Here is a 23,963-nt window from a genome sequence, read left to right as displayed (position 1 = left end):
CACCACTGCACAAACATGCCAGCTTTATGTGAAAACAGTAGGATGTGGTTTTCATTCCTCCTCTTACTCTCCTTCAGCTGTTGGCTCTCCTTAGGTGCCAGGGATTCTTCTTTTAAGTCATTGTTGTCAGAGGAAGGATAGATATAAAAAGTGAATGCGCCTTGTGTTCAGCTCTGTTCGCTGGTGTTCAGTAAGTTTCAAAATGGGACACTGTACCAGAGAATGAATTAAAGGAAGACAATGGAAGCTTTAAGAACCTAAACCAGCTTTTACATAGTAGCAAAAGTAACATATGATTTTAACACTATACTGTAATATATGTCTAACCACTAGGCTGAAAGGGAGAGTTAAGATTTTGTGGGATAGTAAAATGCAATGAATGAATGTTGTAATATAACAAAACAAATCAGTGACCTACATAATGGGCATTTTGTACTGTGTCAACACTCCTGGTCCATAAGCAGGAACTGCGGTCGTCATTTAACTACAAATATTTATGGCATCATTATTTAGCTGCAATGCTTGTTTGACTTACTATTTACTGGCTGACTATTGCTTATCTCTGTCTACATTTGATTCTGGATTGGCGTTATTCTTTTAAGGTTTGATTATCTCTGTTTTGTTACATTTTTCCTGTATTACATTTTGTTTTGTTTTAAGTTATTTGATCTTTTTGGAGTTTTAAGAGGTTTTGGCAAAGGTCAGTTAGAAAAGAATTATTTTGCATACAGTGAGTGTGGTAAGAGGAGTCATATTTAGTGGCATCTTTATTTAGCTGTAATGCTTGTCTAACTTGTTGTTCTCTGCCTGACTATTGCTGATCTCTCTCTGCATTTGATTTTCCCACTTACCCACTGTTCTGTTGTTCTGCTTTTAAACTTGTTGGCTTTTGAGTTGCCCACCCCACATAAAATCTGATTTTGGACAGTCCTGAAATCATATCTCATCAGTTCATTCTACTGTGCACTGAGAGATCAACTGTGAAGGGCCTCTTCCTTAGTCTCTTAAAATTGAATTATCTTCTGTTTTCTACCTTCCCCTTACTAAGAAAATATACTTTATTCAGATTTTTTACTGTATTTGTGCTTCTTCCTACTTTATTTAGCTTTTTGCTGCACATTCTTAATATAATCAATTGCATTTAATCTGTTGCATTTATTACTGCTGATTACATTTTAACTGTTGTTCTAAGCCTCTTAATTCTGATTTATGCACTTGGGCTACAAACTAGTTATCTTAAATAAGGAAGGTTTCTGGTCTACACTCTTGTGGCAGCAGAGGTAGTTTACACCCTTCTGAGTTGGGAATTGCTGGTTGAAGGCTTATTGTGTCTGTTATTCTAAAAGTGTCATAGTTCTGATTTAAGTGCTTGGGCTCCAAAACAGTTACTTTACATTAAGTTTTGTGGTGTACACTGTTTAGGGATGAGAGAGTAGCCTCCACCCATCTGAGCTTGAATTGCTGGTAAAGGCATATTATGCCTGCTATTCTAAATGCCTTTGTTGTGGTTTAAGTACTTGGACTCCAAATCACCTATTTTACATTAGGAAGTTTGTGGTCTACACTCTTGTGACAGGAAAGACAGCCTACACCCTTCAGACCTGGGATTTGCCATTGTAATTTTATTGTGCATGTATTTGATTGGCTGAAGGGTTAACTTATTTAAAAATTTGAATCTCTGTGCCTGGTATGTTTGACAACCATGCTACCCAAGAAGAGTGTTTCTGTGTTGAATACCTGCACTTTTTGATCTTTTTTACAGTGTTTACAATGTTTAGTTAGAAATGCTGTTCTCAGCACAGTGGAGTGGAGCTGTGATCTGTATAGTTGCTGATATCTTGTAGCATAATTCCCCCCTTGTAATCGGTGTAGACAATGATCTCTCAAAGTGCAGGTTTCCATTAATATACCCTTACTGTCTACACATAATATTTCTTTAACTACTAGAACATCTAGTTTGCACATAGTTGAGCATTGCTCATCAAGTTCCTAGTCTTATTGACCTATTCAATATTTAAATTTCCCTCACTGCTTCTGTGACCAGTCTGGTTGAGATGGGTAATCTGAGGCATTGTAGCAATTGCTTCATTACACTGACAGCCCACTTATTCTTAATAAATCAGATAAAGTGTATGTGAGGTGTAAAAACACTTTAATGCTGGAGGAAAAACTCTCTCATACAACCAAAATTAATCATATAGTAGTTGTAAGTGATGCTTGCACCATGCCTACTGCACAGGGTAAAGACCCTCTACATAAAACTGCTTATGGTGAGGCCCTTAAAAGTAACCTTCCTGAACACTGAACAGTACAATCAAAACAAGGGTTCTCAGCCATCATGAAAACGCTTCATTAAAACACCACCCACAGCTACACATAGTAACACTGAGTCAAATGCTTCTACTGCTAAGCCATTAGGCAAAGCAGCACACAGCCAAATTGCCTGGTCATTGGGGATTCTATAGTGTGGTACACCAATGTCTCCCTCAGGTGCAAAGATGTCTCCCTCACCAGACTGAGTAAGGAGAGTCATAGCTAGCTTCCTTTCCAGGGCTATGATCCATCAAGCCACACAGGCACTCAGGTCATTAAACCACATGCAAGAGTATGACTCTGCCATAGTCCATGTGGGTCTTAATGGCATGAGATGTACTTCTCTTGACTATATGTGAGACATGATTGAGCTCACTGATTATGTGTCTCAGGCAGGTATGAGCTTAGCACTCATCAGCATACTTCCTTCTCCAAGGATGATGTTATATTACCAATAGAAAATGACTGAATTTAACAATTGGCTTAGCTTCTGGTGTTAGTCTGAAGGACTACAATATTTGATGGCCTGGGAGGATATAGTAGACAGACCAGGTTGCTTTGCCAGTGATGTTCTGCACTTATCCTTTCTAGGCTTTCAGATATTGGCAAAGACCTCTGCCACCCCCACAGTGTCTTTTTTAGGCAATGACAAAGTATAAACCTCCCAATGTTACTGAACCTATGAATGAGTATCTGAAGACTAAGTCTTAATAAGAAACTCCATTCCCTGCAAGCATTGCTCTCCCTACAGCATGTAGACATCTGTGTAGTAACAGAGACATGAGTTAAAGTTGCAGACAGTACCCCAGCAATGCAAGGTTATAATGCCTTTCACACCTTTAAACCAGCTACTGCACAGGATGAAACTAAAGAGTGGAGGGGTCTCAGTCTATATTAAAACCAACCTCACATCCAGACTAGTAAAAGAGCATGACCCACTGGAACTCATACATGTGCAACTCACCATAACTGGGGTCTCGTACCTTATCCTTGCAACCTATAAGTCCCCCTCTATGCCTCAGAAAACCAATACTGCTTATCTCAATGTACTAGAGTCCTTCAGTGTTCATCCCAGTAATGGATTATCAATTCATGGGGGATCTCAACTACCCCCTATGGGATGGAAATTTTACACCACTTCTAATGCACAACTCCAGTCATTCCTAAATTTTTTTAGTACGAACATCCTGGAAGAAATTTCCTACAAGGGGTACAAACATCCTTGACCTTGTACTCACAACACAGGGGGCTGATGCTCGTCACCCAAAGTAATGCCTTTGCTCATCAGAGCTTGAAATAAAAATTAAATCCAGGGATCTAGAGAAACCATAAACCTTTAAGGATTATTCCCAGACTAACCTATCTCCACTATGTGATACTTTGGCTAAATTCCAAGCAGCTCCATATCCAGTAAATGCCATAGCATATGCTGAAATATTTAAAAAATCTCTGTACAGTCATATTGATTGACCAAGTGTAGGAGGAACAAAGCCATGCATACTAAAAGTCCTCTGACAAATCTAAACAAGCAGCTAAGAAGGTTAATTAATACTTTAAAGGCTAAATTTAATGAAAAAATAGCTTCTCAGGCAAAGGACAACCACAAAGCTTTCTACAGCCATGTCTGTAGCCTCAGGGGAAATATGAAATGATGTGCAGAACTTATTGCAAATGGCACCACCCACAGTGAATTGGAGGTCATTGCCAACCTTTTAACTTACAGGTTCAGTGCAAATACCACATACCACAATCTCTCCAGCCATTACTAGGGAACATTTAATTAATGCACTTTTCAGGGCCAAAACACTGCATTGATGAGCCCCAATAACATCCCAGGATGCTTAATAAATAGCATGAAACATGACCTCTCTCGTCCACTTGAATCACTTTTCAACTGGATCCTACAGTCAGGTTTTGTGCCAAGGAATGGAAGAAGACTAAAGTCATTCCCTGTGCAAAGAAGGTCCAACCACTGATCTGGATAACTACAGGCCCATAAGTCTGACCAGCCTCATATGCAAAGCCATGGAAAAAAATCATCATGAACATGATAAATAAGGCATAGGTAACCTGCAAATGCTGGATCCATCAGAGTTCAGCTTTGTTAGAGGAAGGTCATGCCTTTTAATCTGACAGACTTTTTTGAGAGGGTCACTAAAGAATTGGATGAAGGAAAGACTGTGCACAGAGCTTACCTTGATCTGGTCAAGGCTTTTGATAAAGTACCCCACTCAGGCATTATAGACAAGCTCACTAATTTGGGTGTAAACCCTTTTATCACCAACTGCATAACCAACTGGCTCACGGATAGAACCCAGAAAGTCAAAATAGGTGAGGCCACCTCTACCAAGAGACCGATCGTTAGTGGAGTCCCCCAGGGCTCTGTACTGATGATTGCAGGCTGGGGTTTATCACTGACTCCCCTACAGACACTAGCATTCTTCAAGAAGGACTGTCTCTGACAAACAAATGAAACTAAAGCCATGATCTTACACTCAATGCTAAGAAATGCATAGTTGTACCCTTTGGTAAATCAGCCATCCCACCTAATTGCCATGTTGATTATACAATGATAAGAGTCGACCCAGCAGTCAGGGATCTGGGTATGCACATAGACAGCAGCCTTACCTTCAATCACCATGTGGCCATAGTGGTAAGGAAATCCTTTTATGCTACATAACCTATAAGTAAGGGCATGGCATCTAACTCCAAAGTGGTCATTATCCCACCATACTCTACCCCTATCAGACCAGTCAGAGAGTACAATGCTCCCTTTGGTATATACCTGACCAGGCATGTGCAGCAACTAAACCAACCTCAGAGTTTACTTAAAAAAATAATACAAGACATAACAAACTTGCCTTATGCAAAGTGACTTAAAGCTCCTTCCCTTTCCTTAGTCTCCTATAGCTTGTTGAGGGGTGATCTATGCCTAGCTTATAAGGCAGGCACAAGCCCCACACTTACGAATCTCTTGCATATTCATAAATCAAACATTAGCAGAAATACAAGGTGTAAGGACCTGAATTTTGTCTGTGACTTAAACGGAACATACTGGAGAGACAGATATGTGTCCCAGAGACTGCTGCTTGTATGGAACAGGCTTCCCATCCACGTCAAGCTGAGTTTTGCTATTACCCATTTTAAGAAGATCTTAAGATGTTAAGATTTTGGAGCTCAGTGGTTTTCTTATCAGGAAGGTTAATTCTCTGATGCTCACAGTTTGTTAACCATACTATTACAAAGAAATGAGCATACTCAAGAAAAGAAGGATTCATGTAATTGGTATTAGTCAGGGGTGGGGGTGATATAATCTGGTTTGTATAAAACATGTAATCATTATCATCTTTAAGGAAGTTGAAGGAAGAGGTGCCATAGGAAGATTTCTCCACATTTTCAGAATAAGAGGTCTTGACATGGAAGTCTAAAAATTAGCTGCTGTAGCTATATTGTCCTTTATAATAAGGCAAAGTAGTTATTGCCATGCCCAGTGTAAATTTTCTATTTCCCATCCACTTATCTAGGTTGAGCTTAAACTGGGTAATAGATAAACACAGCTTTGCATGGATGATAGAAGTATTACTGGGTGTTCCAGGTATTAGGGTTCAATTGGCAGGACGTATGTCAACTGTCCTTGTATTCAAAGTTGCTATAGACTGCTCAGTCACATCTAGTCACATCATATCACTACAAAACTAACTAGGAAACTGTCTAACAAAGATGCACCAGAAACACATGAAAATTCTGCAGCCACTTTAGAATTGTGTCTTCACATCTCTGTGTACAACCTGTTACCTACAGGACTGGCCTTTTGACAGCACTTGTCTTGCGTTAAGTCTATGTATATAGCAAATATCTCTCTACCTGTTTGAAAAATTCTATTGGTGCTGTCATCTAACTGCCTGTGTCATACATCACTTGGGGTGTGTTTCACTGAGGCAGTATTCAAAGTCTCATTCAGACTGGTCTTAAAATAATTCTTTCCAAAGACCTATCAGATATCTTCTTTATATGCTTCTGCAAAAGTTTATTTTTCAATTTCTGACCATAGCTGCCCTTGAATAGCCAGCAGGATTGAGTAGTTTTACTGGTATGCATGCATATTTGAAATAATAATAATCGAGCATTAGTGTATCAAGTCTTTTTTATAGGTTTGTAGGCAAGTACTAGGCAATCTGTCTTTAGACTATTACAAGGTTAGCCAAATAAAACCCTATTCAAAGTTACCTCTGTCTTCATGGAAGGCAAGACAAGACAGAGTGTGGGAGAATTTGAGGTTTCCTATCCAATTACCTATGCTGACTTTGAAGGTGGCATCTACTCTGATTGATAAGTAGTGGTTCGAAAGCCAAGGAATACACTGAGATATGAATCTATCATGCCATTGTGTCTTATTTATTTGCCAATGAAGGTTTATTTCCTTAAGTCAAGTATTTAAGATACCATCAGTTGTTCAAAGGAATACAAGCGCAAATATGGTGGGATCTTTCATGTCTCGAAAGGCTAGGCACAGATCTCCATGAGGAGTCTGGAAGTGACTAAGTATAGAGAAAGGGCTGACAATCTCTCCTGGTGACTAAGATTTTGAGGCTACTGATATTTTTAGTTTCTGGTGTTGTGTGATATGTTTAGACAAATATATGTAAAAAATATGCATTATATTCAATAATGGGTTTGATAAGATATGAGTAAAGGGGAATTAAGACTTTTTTTGATCTAGTGAAAATACCTTTGGAAATTAAATTAGCCAGATAAAAGGCATTCTGAAGTACTGTGGGGACATGATGGTTAAATGATAAGGAATTATTAACATGAATGCCTAAATCCCTTACAACAATGTCTGATTATAGGTGTACATCACTTATATGGTAAATTAAACTAGTTTGTTTATAAAAAATGAACTATGCTACATTTTTTACATTTAATTTTCGACCATTCTCCTTGCATCAGTAGTTAACATGGTCTAACTCATAGTGGACCAATTGTGAGTCAGCTGAAGATTGAATAACAACACCCAGTTAACAGTCATCTGTAAATTTAGCTAACTATAGGCCAGGAGTGCCGGCCTAAAGGTCTGAAAAATAAATATCTTGTAGGAGAGGGTCCAAAACTGAGCTCAGTGGTATACCACTGGTAACTGTTTTTGCTTTCAGAAGTGGCAACTGCAACTCTAACCACATGGGTTCTTTAACACAATCAGTTAGGTATCCACCATACAATGTAAGGATTTATATACAGATTTACAAGTATGTCAATAAAGCTTGTATGGGGAATAGTCCCAAAGAACTTGGTCAAGTCTACATATGCTGTATGCACTGCATAATTAATATCCACTGCTATGGTTACTTTTTCAAAGAAATTAATAAGGCTAAAGAAGCAGGACCTTGCTTTGACAAAGCAAAGTTGATGAGGGTCCAGGGTAAGAGATATTCAATGTACAGATTAATGAGGTTTGAGATAATATGCCCCTTAGCTTTACATATGAGGCTAGTGAGACTAATGGGTCCATAGTTACAAGTATCCATGGCTGGGACACCCTTGTGTAAAGACATTACAATGGCTGTTTCCAAGGTTTCAGAAATGTAAACAGAGGAGAGGCTTAGACTAAAGATGTTAAGTAGGGGTTCAGGAAAGCCATTTTTGGCAGTGACCTGGTATGTTATCAGGGCCCATGGATGAAGTATTCTTAATTTCTGACAGGGCTGCAAGACCTAGTTCTATAGTAATTACATGTGTTGGCTGAGACTGTGGCACCAGTGCAATAGCTTTGACTGTGAGTGGCATAAAACTTGCACTCAATATGTTAGAGAGGATATTAGCTATTTCTTTAGGTCAGAGAGAGTAGTTGCAGTGTGGCCTAGGTCCGTACACTGTTGGGTGTTAGTTCTTACATAGTTAAAGATGTGTAATTGTTTTTGACTTTAGTGGATATTTTAAGTTGAGATTCAGCTTTTGCTTCCTGATAGTTCACTTCAGCTCTTTGCTAGTTTGCTTAAATGCATTCCTGAAGTAGGTAGAATGAAATCTCTAATAAGCATTATGCAGTTTCTTTCTCTTGTTATATAATTTATTTATACAGGAATTCCACCAAATGGGTTACTTTTTATATATCTCATTCAATTTGCTGCAGCTAGGGACTGCCTTGTGAATACAACAATTTAAGTGAGAGTCAAATTCAGAAGTTTAGCAAGCAGCTTGAGCAATGGGATTTATTTTGATAATTAAGTAAGCGAAGAGGCTTGCTTTTTGAGAAACCCCTAAACACAGAGATATTTACAGAGGATGTACCATCAGTTTTAAAGCAAAAGGTCACTAAATCATGGTCTGATTTAAAAAGGCATGATGACACATATGGAGCTGTGCAAGAAGTGGCCATATTTGTAAGGACTAGATCAAGGACATTTAGGCCCCTAGCAGTATGGTTAACTATTTGTAAAAGAGAGTTACCACTTATAGTATCAAGGAAGCACTGGACATGCTGATCATTTACAGTCTATATCAGAACCTTTTAAAAGAAAAGTTTGGGTTTAATGGGAATTTCATTTACTGTGTTACAATAACTACCATCCTCAGAAAGGGACATGCAAAGTATTTTATAACTAGCTGTGAAGTGGTAATTTGTCTTGTTTATGGTGATCTGGACTTCTATGAGTTCAAGTGTGGTGACCAAAGTCCATTGTGAGATGACTATATCCTTGTCAAATACTGACGATACTCCCTCAGAATTACCAGTAGGTCTGAAGAAGTGATAGGTGTTATACCCAGGAATTGCATTTTATTTATTGAGCATTATCAAATATGCAAAATAATCATGAATAAATGTCTACACATACATTTAAAAGACATCCTTACCCCCCACCCAGGAATTACACTTTATTTATTTTGCATTATCAAATTAATCAGGTACAAAAATCACATAATAATAATTCAATTAGAAATGCACAATTAGTCATGAATAAATGTCTACTCATATATTTAAAAAGCTATCTTTACCCCACCTCCAAACATCTCCCAAGACATACCCTTAAACATAACCCCTAGAGCTATTACTAGTCAGTATGTACTGGCTGCACTCACTAAAGCCAAGCATAGGGTCTCACTGGGTCCCAATAACATCCCAAGATGCCTCCTGTATAGTCTGAAATATGACTAATCAGGACACTGGAGATATTATTAAACTATAGTCTTAAAACAGGCTTTATGCCATGTGAATGGAGGACTGCAATGGTCATCACTCTTCATAAGGGAGGAACTTCAACAGAACCTGGAAACTATAGAGCTATTAATCTGACTAGTCTGATTTGCAAAGCCATGAAAATAATTACTATGTAAATTTTCAACAAGGACATAGAAGACTTCTGGACACTGGATCCATCCCAGTCTGGCTTTGCCAAAGGAAAGTCATGCTTATTGTATCTGCTGGACTTCTTTGAAAAAGTCACTAAGGCAGCAGATGAAGGGGGAAAAGGTGCTAACTGCCTACCTAGATCTGGCAAAGCATTTAATACAATACCCAACTTGGACATTGTCAACAAACCTATAGAACTAGGTATAAACTCTTTTATAATCACAGTGTATAGCTAGCTGGCTCACTGAATGGACCCAGGAGGTTAGAACTGGTGAGACCACCTCCCCAAAGAGGCCAGTCACCAGTGTAGTCCCTCGGGTCTCTGTGCTGGGCCAACTCCTCAGATGTGAAAGCCAACATCAAAGGGCTTTGGCTAACCAAGTTTGCAGAAGATTGCATACTGGGAGCTGTCACTGAATCCCCAAAAACAAGAACACCTGTTTCTGGTTTTACCTCCCAAAGTTCAAATGGCATACAAGTCTTACTTAGTATAGAGATGCCTACATGCTTGCCCTCAGAATAAATGTCAGTCCTTTGTTGTAACACCAACCAGATATCCTCCAGTGCTCTGAGCTGGATAAATATATATTCTTGTAAATATACAAAATGTCAGTTTTGCTACTTTAAATTTGCTATATATTTTATGCATCTAAAGGGAAGGTTTATCCCATTAATATTCCACAATATCACAATATTATGGAAAACCTTATTTTAATAAATTTACCAGAAAAAAAACTCTCGGAAGATCTACAAAACATCCACATCACACTTTTGGGCATTAGTTGCTTAAAACAAGAAAAAGGAGTTACATGAAGTGAACACCAATACTATCAATGAGTAGGCAGAATTATAAAGTGGCTAAATATTGGTGACCTTCATACTATAAGATGTAAGGCAATAACCTTGTAAAAACCATAACATAATATATTAGCAATGTTAGTAAAGTACTATATTCAAAAGCAAAACATCTCTAATGCTTCCAAAATGGAGGGCCAGTCCATCTATCGAGCTGGAAGAAAAATACTGTCAAATTGCATGGCAGTGCGACACATATTGGGAAAACATTACCCACCATATATAACCACTATAAATAAAATTATATTACACCTCCAGAGCATGCTGTTGTCTGAAAGAAAAAAGATAAAAGAAACCTGTTTCAGTATTGAAGCCTGTAATGGTCCATTATAGATGCCTCCAGCTAGCATCAAAATAAACCAAAAACAAGTAAAAAAACTAATTTCCACACTCACAGAAATGCATAATGATTATTTTGCTGTATTGCTTACAAATACATGAAAACTAGTGCAATGGAAAAACTTCAGCAAATATTATTAACTAAATAATGGTCACACTGGCACTGGAGACATTATCCACATAAGTGGTAGTTTTGTTTCTACATTCCCTAGAGTTATGCAATCACAACTAATTAGAGGAAAGCAGTTAGTGACTAATCAGTGTGAAGAAGAGTGGAGAAAGTGCAAATGGCTAAGTTACACTGTCCACGTTTGAGTTTACACAGGTGGCTCTTATATTAAATAACCATAACAGTGCTGATCCAAGATCAAAAGACAAAATCTTTACACAGCCATTTTTTCCTGTGACTTAAATGTAGACCTGGTAGCTACAGCGGTGGCCTTCTGCTGTTCTTGCACATGGTAACAAAATAAAGGCAAGGGTTCTGCAGACTTTGTAGTTTGGTGCTGGGGACTAATCTGGTGCAGACCTATTGCTGGGTTTTTCCTGACTTTCAGCAGTGATCTTAGTTTGACCTATGATATATCCAAATTTGAGAAGTTTCAAGCTCCATCTTTTAAAAAACAGAAAAAGCCACTTAAACATTTATCTGCTCTGCCTGCAATGATGGATGATCAGGTAAAAGAAAGCCTTTCTTCCCCTTGTTTCAGCTGAATAATACTGAGTAGCTTTTTACATCATATACATTGTGTAGAATGTTTTTGCTGAAATATCTTTTCAGTCTAAAGTACTTTTGGTCATATTTCAATAAAAGCTACTTTCAACAAAATGGCATACAAACCACAAATATAAATATGTATGTGTGATGCCCCGCCACTGGCCCAGTAATCAAGGAGTTTCAAAATCCTCACCAATAGCACCAGTGGGATATGTACATTGGGAGGATGACAGGTACACACACACTATTTCCAGATGCAGCTCACTGCATCAACTGCAGCTTCCCTTAAGAGTACACAGAGACCAGAGTCAGTCCAGGGGTTGGTTTATCCCTCTTTCTCCAGATCCCCAATAAGACTCCCCATTAGCACAGCTATAGAGTTGAGATCTCAGCTGAGTGGCCAAGCCAAGACCTCCAGCACCCTTTCTGTCCAGCCAGTGCTTTATGTGCCTGCCCAAGTAGCTGACACACACACACACTCTGAGGTGTGATTTATACACAGACACACACACACACACACCTAGGAAAGGATGGCACGGGTGTACTAGCTATGCCCCCTTCTGCCCAGACTATTAGACAGTTTTCACTGCCACCAGCCAGCTCCTTATCATCTACTTTAAGACCCTCAACAAAGGGTGTCCAATCTTACTGTGTAATGTTACTGTTAATACAAATGGTATTTTCACCAAGAGCAAGGCTATTAAGAGGGGCCTACACAGTGTCAACAAATAAATATGCAAGTACTTTCAGAACTTAAATATTTCTCTCAAATATCAGCCACAATGAAAGGTTTAATATATTTAATAATAAATAATAAAAGAACAAGACAATGCTCAGTATATAATTACAGTAACAACAAAGTTCAAAATCACAGGAAATATTTAAAACAACATTGCAGGACAGTCTCAAATAAATAATGAAAAACATCTAAATTAAGCTTTACTGTATTCTTGATTATATCTAGAGAATTTCTATATCCTAGTTAACTTACTTACAGAGGAAGCAAGGCAGAGGTGGTAAGTGGGATTTATAGCTGATGTTGTCAGGTCAAAGAAAAATATGGAATACTCAGTCTCTCACAGGGAGTTTTTAAATTAATATCTCAAATATTACCGCTGGGATAGCTTGCAGAATGACATTGTTTCTTGTCATCTGACTCTATCCCAGGTGAAAAACAGCCATTGATGCAGCTGGTAGCATTTAGCATCTCCCTGTGAAAATGCATAGACAGGGTTTTTCTGAGATCTAAGGCACATCCTGGAAGTCATAAAACAATAAAACACTTTCACTTCTCAAGCTTTGTAATTATTTATCTTTCAAGACAGCACAGAGAGCTGAAATTAACTACTTGTGTTCCAGTTTCCATTGTTAAAATATATACATTTAAAGATTTAAAATAGTGTATGTACATTTCTGTTCTTTTTCCAGCAGGGCATGCTGTGGTTACATCTTTAAGCTCATTACTTTACAAAATATGTCTTCATCACCCATGTCTGTACAAACCATCTTTTATGACACGCAGTTCTAATACATTTGTAACACAGGAATATGAATCATGTTGATATTCACAAATGTCATATAATTATTTATAAAGTTCCAGAGAGTTGGGAGGGTGTATCTTCTTTCGTGACAGAATGTATGTATATACGTATATACCCACACAAACACACACACGCACACACACACACACACACACACACACACACACACACACACACACACACACACACATTCTTCATGTGTGTGTGTGTGTGTGTGTGTGTGTGTGTGTGTGTGTGTGTGTGTGTGTGTGTGTGTGTGTGTGTGTGTGTATATATATATATATATATATATATATATATATATATATATATATATATATTTACTATGTTGATACGTAGTCATTATGGCTCTCAGTTGGAATATATATTTCCTGTATGCATACCATTAACATTTTATAACTGAAAAAATCAGATTCACTAACCAATACAGTGTTTCTAACCTAATATAATTATTCCTAATCTTACTGCTAGTACTGCTACTCTTACCATTGCTACCACTACTACCACCTGTACTACTTCAGCTGCTATTAGTACTATTGCTACTACAACTACTAGTACAGCAAACACTACTACTACTTTTGCTATTACTGTTAGTGTCATTACTTTCACTACTACTTCTACTACTAATACTACTACTACCACTGGATGTATTGCGACTACCAATACTACTAACACTACTAGTAGTATGACTGCTACTACTATCAATACTCCTTGCACTGCTACAAATCATACCACTACTACTCTTATTACTATTATCACTACTACTACTAACTACTGTAACTGTGACCACTACTACTACTACTACTACTACTACTGCTACTATGACTGCTATTAATACTGCTACCACTACTAGCGATTCTGCAACTACTGCTACTGCTCCATTCACTAATGGTACTGCTGCTGCTGCTGATAGTATCAACACTGTTACTACCTTTACTTTAGTTATTGCTTCTCCTAATTTTACTACTACTATTGCTATCACAGCTGCTACTCTGAGTACTACTACCACTACTATTGATACTACTATCACTATGACCACTGCTTCTACCTCTGTTATAATTATGGCTACTACTACTTCTGCCAAACTACTGTTACTACTATTGCCACTACGACTGCTTATACTACCACTACTGTACTTGCTACTACTAGTAATGCTACTGTAATTTATACTGTTTCTACCATTATTAATAATACCATTTCTCGAAGAAATTCTGCTTTTCCCAATGCATTGACTGCTACTACTATCACATTACAATACTTTCTGTGTCAATTTTACTATACCTTTGTAAATAGTGACGTTTAAGGGCAATGGAACAGTTTACTCTACATTTCTCTGTGCACAATGAATGCTGTACAGAAATCAACTGTATACTACTAAAGCCACTATTGAGGGTAATACATATAAATTACTGCTAAGGATGCTTTCATTTCATTCATATTTTTTACATAAATGCAGTTTTACTATTTAAATCTAATCAATAACAGTCCAACCTAATATCGCAGAATACAAAGTAAATCATTAGTACTTTGCAGTACAATAGAATATTAGCTTTAATTACCTTGCAATCTTTACTTCTTCTACATATAGGAGGGCTAGAAATTGTGGCCATTTGAAATGGCAGCTGAGAGAAAGAACTCTCCAGAAATAGGTAATGGCCAGTGTTAGAGTGCAATGTGTGATTGGCTGTTGGACAAGTACCAATGGCTGGAGTCTTTCTAGCTCGTAATGCCCAGTCAAAGTCATCATTCTTTCCTTGTTGCCAGAAACAAAAGTCAAATTCAAAGTCACAACGTCCAAAGAAACCTCCTGTAAAATAAAATAAATATATTTAATATGTTAACAACAGGACAATTCAGTACCTTCTCAGTGAATGCTGTATGACAGCTTGGCTTACATTGCATAAATGACAATAGTTTAAGGAACAGTTCCTAGAAGCAACTTATACACCATTCATCCATACACATATTTGCTTTTTGTTTGTTTTTTAATTGTAAATAGAGAGCTAAATACAAAAGAGTAGCAAACTTAACAACACACTTAAAACCAGCTTAGACTAACTGATCTTCTCAAAAGAAATGACATATTAAAAGTAACAGTACTGACATGCTTCAAGTTTAACATTATAATGCAAAATTAGGCAAACCCCCCCAAAAAAAACAATAATTCTTAGAGTTAATGGTCAGTCAAGTCATGTGAGCATAGTTATAATAGGGCATGACAGAGAACAGCAAGCCAAAAATAACCAGTCATATAAAGGTGCCATAGACTGCAGTGGCCTAAGAACCTCTGTCCAAGTGGCCTGCGAAAAAATTCTCAAAACTGTGTTTTCTTTATCAGGTGGAAGGCTACAGTTTGATTTTTCCCACATTGAGTATAAACTATAATATATTATTTTGAAGTTTGCTCATCCCATTATAGAATTAAACGGTGGGGTTTTCCAGTTAGAGACTACATACAGATGTGTAATAACAGAAATTTGAGACAGCCATCTTTTCCTGGACTGCTGTAGGTCAATTCTTCACCAATAAGTGGTTAATATCCAAGGTATGACTATCAGACGCAAGGGGTCATATCTGCTTTTTAAAACAGTTGAGTGTTTCTGCCATCTTAAATATATCAGAACCTTATGCATTTGACAGAGCAGTGCAACAGAGAGTTAATGGTTTTGAATCTTCCACTCTGTGTTTATTCCTAGTATAATCCTAAGTTGGTACAATCAAGTAACTTATTTTTTAAAATTCCATTGAACAGAATCTTAAAGGTAAAATAGAGATATGTTTAAATATGGGCAGCTGAATTCAAATTGTCTACCACCCTGTAGACAATATGCACCATAATGCCTAACTAGATGATTGGGTTACCCTGCAGGCATGTAAGAATTCTATACAGTCAGTATGTATAGAATACTTCATTAACAACTATGCATAAGATCTCAAAGACACATGTTCTTTATTGCCAATTACTCTTATATTTGTTAAAGGTAATATGAGTGATGTATATTATTTCATTTTAATATGAAAATAATTTCATATTTGGCAGATTACCATAAACACCAAAAACTAATGCCCTTTCTCTAATATTATTTTTATAAGGGCCACTCTATAAGATGTCAAGTTTAGTCTTCCATATAGTTAGGATACTTAAAGTAATGGTACAAACCTTTTATTATTGAAAAATAAAAATGAAGATGCCAATATAAAAAACATCTTTGCAACTTCAAACCACTGCCCTCCATCTTTCTAAATCATTTCAATATCAGTTCAATGAAGCCATAAATGTAGCTTTAGCATTCCTACTCTCACTCCTTTTTTCTAGTAGCCTATTACAGGACAGGACCCTACCACCCTTTCTGTGTGAAAATATTTGTGATGTCAGTCTTATATCTTCATGTCTTCAGTTTTACCACATAACCCATTAATTTCAATATTATTATCTCTGCATCATTATGATGATGCAATACATCCATGTAGACTACAGTGTTAAGCCTCATAGTACTGATAACAATTTAAAAAACAAAAAGTTTGTTTAACCCACCCATACATCCTGTATCAACAGGTTTTGAACAGCAGTGTGAAGTTGGTATTAGGGAGGACCTTGAAAGTTAAGAGGAAGAATGGTTTAACAACTTAGAGGTGAAATGTATCTATTACAGTGATATATCAAGAATAAGAACATTCTTTATAATGAAGTCTGTTAAGGAGGTGGGGTTGTGTTGATGGATACTATGGACTATGCATCCAAGATATATGAAATGTTGATGAGTGACTAGGCTTACAAAGTAAATGAGATGGGCATAGCTTATAATAACATCAGTTTTGTTTTATATGACTGATAATCGGTGGGTCTTTTGAATGAACAGTTATATAGAAAATTGACTGTTAAAAACATTAATTCCAATATTATTTGGCCTCCCTAAGGTGGGAAAGGATGCAATCTTGCCACCATTTGATCACTAATTTAAATAACTGGCTCAAAAATGGAGCCATTTGATATTTTTGTTGATAGGATACTGAAGGAGCACATGACATCCTTTCATTATATGTTAAAGGATTCCTGATGTTACTTGGAAGTCATGAGATGTGCAGTTTACAATGATCCATAAATCATGGTTACAGCCAGGTGTTTTGATTTACTTGCAGTTATTCCCCCTGAAATAGACACAGACTTAGACACAGGTTTGCTTAGGAGGTAACCCTTGACAAACTCGAAGGGCCAGACATTTAACTAATTTGTGAATTAATGGAGGTTATTCTCAGAGACAACTATTTGACATTCAATGGTTAAATCTTTCACCAAAAGAAAGGTATGATGATGGTGGTAGCAACCCTGACATATACAAAATTTGTTTTGTGTCAGCAGAACACCTCTCCATAAAATATAATGAAAGAAACTTTGATTTCTGAATTATATATTTCATTTCTATTGAATAGGTCTTGAAGGCATTTGTTTGAATTCATGGCATACCTGAGCAATAACAATGAATTTTTAAAATTGAAATTTTAGCAGTCAGGTGATAGAATAGAATTTTTGGACGTTTTCCTCACAGAAAGGTAAGTTCAACCAAACATTTGTTATTGACAGCTGACATACTCTAATCCCATTCTACATTATGACAGTGTTCAGCTCAGGTGGTTGAAGCAAGCTAGGATTAAGGGACAGATGATGCATTTAACTAGATTTGTTTCTGATGATGAACAGTTTTACAGAGAGGTGAATATTTTAAGTAACATGTTCTGTGATGGGGTACCCAATGTTTATTATACACAGGATGGTTAGTGACATTATTTAAAGAAAGAACACATATTTTCTCCCAATACTTGTAAAATTTATTAAAAAAAAACATGGTTAATGAAAAGGAAGCAAAGAGTGACAGGTTGTCCAGGGCTATAGTCATTAGTTATTCTAATGATGGCAACACCATTAAGAAGGCTATTAAGAAAAATACACTTAGACATCAAACCCAGACATCGCTAGGAAAATGGATCACAAGCCAAGGGCAGAGAAAAAAAAACATTATTTTGAAAACAACAAGAACAAGGATGCTTTGGAGGGGAGATAAAATGGAATGCGGAAATATGGAAAATGCAGTAAATGCAGATTTATCTTGGAAGGTCCTTACATTGTGGAGCTACCACAGGACTTTATGTACAAATGATACATTTATATGTTGCACAAAGGGTGTGGCATGTATTATAAAGTACATGAAGTGTTACATGTACAAAACTGAAAGAAAACATATATATTCCAATAGGACAAGGGGCAACAACATGTATATATATATATATATATATATATATATATATATATATATATATATATATATATATATATATATATATATATATATATAGGATCCATACTGATCCCTGAAGGAATTTTTAACTGAGCCAAAAATGGCCAGGCATACTTACACGAAAGTGCTTTTCACCGAAGAAGCACTTTCGCGGACGTATGCCTGCAGCTAGAGGGAGTTGTGGGGGAATAACTGTTGCGGAGACCGTACTACGGTGCGGATAAGGGAAAACTTCCCTTCTCCTCACTAAAGTGCAATCTCAGAGTGAGAATATTAAAGTAGGGGGGGTGTGGGGGCACAGACCCCACATGAGGGGGTGCAGGGGGGCTTCCCCCTTGCATAAACGTTAATTTACTGTATTTTTTCTTTTTTTTTTTTTTTTGAACGCACTTTAGAGAAAGTGCTTTTTTGGTTAAAAGAGCTTTTGCTAAAGTGTGTTCGGTGATAGTGGATTCGGACTGTTGAACTATTGTTCAAAAGTCCTAGATCCATATATATATGGGTTCACTTTAGATTATGACATTACCAAAAACTCGAAACCCATATGGTTAAGACCATATGATCGAGTTTTTGGAAACTCGAAAATCTAAACTGAATAAAAAAAAATAAAAAAAACACTAAACATTAAAACAACGTTTCTGCAGGGGGGCAAGCCCCCCTGCACCCACCACACCATCTCCTACTTACATATACGAACTCCAAGATCGCACTACAGCAAGAACATGAGAAACCTCCTGTTCTTTGCTTCTGCATACAGCACGGAGTGGGAGATTTCAATTTTCTTCATTGTAGCACGATCTCGGAGTTGGTATATTTAAGTAGGGGAATGTGGGAGTGCAAGGGGGCTTGTGCCCCTGCAGAAATTTTTTTTAATGTTTTGTGTGTTACTTTTTTATTCAGTTTAGATTTTCGAGTTTCCAAAAACTCGATCATATGGTCTCGGCCATATGGGTTTCGTGTTTTTGGTAATTCGATAATCTAAAGTGAATCCATATATATATATATATATATATATATATATATATATATATATATATATGCATTCTATCACTTTCCTGAATTAAAAATAAGAAAAACACTGCTTAGAATGAAAAAAGTAAAACTTGACTGCGGGTGACTTGGAAAAGAGGTCTGAGTATGGAGAATTAATTTACCAGGTAAGCCTCAATGCCGGAGTTTTCTCAGGTCGAATGATAGTATATCTGTTATGAGTGTCTTAAGAATGAGAATGAGCAAGTTTTATAGAATGCCTTCTATAATACTTCTATTATGTAACATTGTTTTTCAAATGACATACTCATTTTACAATACTTTATAATTGTACTTTTAAATTTACAAGGATCATTATGACAATAGTACATTATTCAATTATAATTCTATTTGCATGCCTTTATGACCTTTTTTATCATGTGATCAATTCCATCACTGTAGAGTATTTAAATGTGGCAATTCCTGTGGTTCAGCATTCTGAAGAAATGCTAATACCTGATGTAAATGAAGGCGCACATCATCATTTTCAATTCTTGTACTGTGCTGGTCAGTGTAATCTCTTTATAAAACTGGTACAGCAGTTGTGTGTAATAACTGGGATGGTTTTTGGAGTGTGCGAGGAAATCAGTAACATATCTTTTATAAAGAAAGATCAAATACATAAAGTATGGCACAGACTACTTTTCAATCCCTGATTCAGTCAGGTGCATTCCAAATGCTATCAGCCTATTAGAACCTTGGCTTTAGTCATAAGCTCACTGACTTGGCAATATATCAGTTTATAGATTTTCATTATAGCTCATTCCATGCAATAAGTGATACATGACTTTTTATTTTTCTGAATTATAGCCTATTTGTGCCCTAAATATTTTAAAATTGTCTTAGTAGTACATATATTTTTGTTTTGTACTTGTTCTACATGAGGACTCCTAGCTCTCCTCTTAAATTAGTCATTTTCTCGTGGAGAGGTTAAAAGTAACACATTCTAAATAACTACATAATTAACACATAAATAAAATGCAGCCAACCAGCAGCCCACCCACTTCCCTGATATGTTCTCAAGATATGAATTAAAGAACATAAACAGATCCTCTCCATGCCTTTAATAATGGCAGATAACCTCATAAGCTTCTTACCAAGGTTGTCCAGTAGTCTAGTACCCTTTGTAACTGCCCTCTTAAAGTGTACAGTATCAGCACCATAATTACCTCATCTGGGTCCCCCTGCAAATCCCAAACTGCTGCCTTTCTCACCTCAAACTCCAGGGGCAAAAAAAAAAAATATTCTGTAAATGCAGTATCAGCATTCATTCATGAAGCTGTAAAATGCCTGCAGCTTCATAAATCAATTCCAGTATGGCACTCCAAGCCAGCATAACCTGTCAATCATGCTATCTGACAGTGTGTGCCTGGGTCCACTGCTACCTCACCAGGCCCTTGTGCTCATTCTGAAAGTTACACAAGGTCACACAGGAAGATGGCCTTTCCCCAGCTTTAACCAGTGCTGTACAGACTATGTAATCACTGAACAAGTAAACCTTATTCTTTAGCCCCAGTATAATATTAATTTGAAATATATTCACAGGATCTTATTCATTAAAGAGCTGTATAATTTCTCAACATACATTATTAGGCCCATTACTGCAGGATTCATGCACATGTCATCAAAAATAGCCACAATTAGCTGCCAGTGTCAGCCAGACCTTTTCAGAAATCAAAAATTCCACGTGTACCTCTCAAATTCTTTGATCAAGCATCAGGGACAAAGGAAAAATAATAGGTAAAAGGCTCAAAATCAAAGTCAGTTTTAAATATTACTTTAATTCACTTAGAACACTAATACAGAAAAGGCAACAAACATTTTCTGAATAGTAAGAACTATGAAACTATAATCTCTAGCATTACTGACTGCCTGTAATCCTCAGCACTTTACCAGAAAAACAAAAAAGTTTATAGCATAGTGCAAAAGAATGAGGCAGAAACAGGGGCAGATAACAATTCTGATTCCACAGCGTAAACGGTTGCATTCTTAAGCTGTAACTTTTTTTTCCAGTCTGAACTAACAGTCACCTTAATCACTTTGATTTGCTTTGCAGTCTCACGTATTTGATCCAGGCCACAGTTTTTGGTTACAGACTGGAAGAATAATAGTTTTCTTATTCTTATTGCATGCAGCAACATAATAGAAGAATAACAATACTTGGCAAGTGATCCTTGGGTCTATAAGATGCACAGTGTGTAAAGGGTTAGTCCAGATAAAATCACTTTAGCTAGCAGATCTAGGAGACTCTCTCTATGATGCCCTCTCTGTGACAGGAATAAAGATGTCTTATTGCAGTTTTGAGTAATTTATTCGGTTAAAATGGTAGATGAATGAGTGGTCTAGAAGAAGAACACCAAATATTGGAACTGCATCAGACAAAAAATTCACATATATATTATATGCAAGCAGTAATGCTCAACAGGGTGTGTGTGTTATTGTGTAAATAAAGCACACCCTGGGGTGTTCTGAGGCCTAATGCTGCAGGTAGAGGGCTTCTACAGTCCTGTAAGTGGGTTACCATAGCTGCATTTTGACACCAGTGAACCCTGCAATCGCTAGGGGACCCCAACCACAGCAAGTTATCTTATTTTGATATTTTAAAACACGTCTGTCAAACCAACAAAAGCCAATACAACAATCTTGTGTAGTTAATAAACCAAAAGGGTAATAATAATGCTTATTTATATCACCTTTAAAATTCAAAGACAGTTTTGGTTATTGTAACAGTATTTTGTCAACTATCAAGTTTCACAATTTCATTAAAAATGTAACCATTGACGTACTGACCTTAGCTTAATTAAATCCTAATACTGGATGTTTTCCCCAATAAAAATATTACCATAGCCAGCTTTAGGCACCTGCAATACCCAGTGGGGACCTTTTAATTATCCTTGATTGTGTGAAGCCCCACAAAAGCTGTTACTACTTAGGGAAAAATAAAGAGAAAAAAATGTATTCATTTTCTGATTATGCTCTTTGACCAAAACAGGGATGTGATTTGACCATGTTCGGATAATACTGATAGTCAATCAGTGAATGAATATAAGCAAGATAAACACTAGAGATCAGCAGCCCAGATTGTCTGATCACAATGCATACCTTGGTTTTAAGAAGAGTTGATGCTTCCGATCTTCAAGGATGGTATTCCCTTTCAGGGAGTTTTATAAATACTGGCAAAACCCAAGATACTATAAATCTCAACTTCTTAGCTCAAGAATTCTGGGCAAAGCCAAAAATAATAGTAGCATCAAAATCAGAAACAGATTTTAAATGTTACTCTAATCCACTTAAAAAGTTAATAGAATAATACATCCATATCAGCATATACCTGTGGAAGCATGGAGGTGTTTAGATGAAATGGCAGTGGAGTTTTTAACTAGATTGTTTAATGAAATCTTGAAAAGTGAGAGTATGCCTGAGGAATGGAGAAAAAGTGTTTTGTTACCAATTTTTAAGAATAAGGGTGATGTGCACAGCTGTAGTAACTACAGAGGGATTAAACTGATCAGTCACAGCATGAAGTTATAGAAAAGAGTAGTGTAAGCTAGGTTAAGAAGTGAGGTGATGATTAGTGATCATCAGTATGGTTTCATGCCAGGAAAGAGCACCACAGATGCAATGTTTGCACTGAGAGTGTTGATGGAGAAGTACAGAGAAGGTCAGAAGGAGTTGCATTGTGTCTTTGTGGATTTAGAGAAAGCATATGACAGGGTGCCTAGAGAGGAGATGTGGTATTGTATGAGGAAGTCAGGAGTGTCAGAGAAGTATGTAAGAGTGGTACAGGATATGTACGAGGGTAGTGTGACAGTGGTGAGGTCTGCAGTGGGAGTGACAGATGTGTTTAAGGTGGAGGTGGGATTACATCAAGGATCAGCTCTGAGCCCTTTCTTATTTGCAATGGTGATGGACAGGTTGACAGACGAGATCAGACAGGAGTCCTCGTGGACTATGATATTTGCAGATGACATTGTGATCTGTAGTGAGAGTAGGGAACAGGTGTAGGAGACCCTGAAGAGGTGGAGATGTGCTCTATAGAGAAGAGGAATGAAGGTCAGCAGGACTAAGACAGAATATATGTGTGTGAATGAGAGGGAGGATAGAGGAATGGTGAGGATGCCGGGAGTAGAGGTGGCGAAGGTGAATGAGTTTAAGTACTTGGGATCAACAGTTCAGAGTAATGGTGAGTGTGGAAGAGAGGCGAATAAGAGAGTACAGGCAGGATGGAGTGGGTGGAGAAGAGTGTCAGGAGTGATTTGTGACAGATGAGTACCAGTAAGAGTGAAAAGGAAGGTCTACAAGAGGGTAGTCAGACCAGCTATGTTATATGGGTTGGAGACAGTGGCATTGACAAAAAGGCAGGAGTCAGAGCCTGACGTGGCAGAGTTGAAAATGTTAAGATTTGCACTGGGTGTGACGAGGATGGACAGGATTAGGAATAAGTATATTAGAGGGTCAGCCCAGGTTGGAAGGTCTGGAGACAAAGCCAGAGAGGCAAGATTATGTTGGTTTGGACATGTGCTGAG

The 23,963-nt window shown here is 37.2% G+C and overlaps 1 protein-coding gene across 1 annotated transcript in view; it reads right to left on the bottom strand.

Annotated features, from left to right (window-relative positions):
- Positions 1-23,963, bottom strand: part of MALRD1 (MAM and LDL receptor class A domain containing 1) — a 3,217,568-nt gene that overhangs the window by 2,131,276 nt on the left and 1,062,329 nt on the right. Inside the window, exon 13 of the mRNA XM_044065510.1 lies at positions 14,674-14,921. Within this exon, the coding sequence (XP_043921445.1) occupies positions 14,674-14,921 (248 nt within the window). The remainder of the gene's footprint in view (positions 1-14,673; positions 14,922-23,963) is intronic.

The sequence above is a fragment of the Protopterus annectens genome, chromosome 3.part0 (assembly GCF_019279795.1).
Source record: "Protopterus annectens isolate FY-2018-M chromosome 3.part0, PAN1.0, whole genome shotgun sequence".
NCBI lineage: Eukaryota > Metazoa > Chordata > Ceratodontiformes > Protopteridae > Protopterus > Protopterus annectens.
Note: the sequence above shows the minus strand (reverse complement) of the source record. Positions and strands in the feature narration are given on the sequence as shown.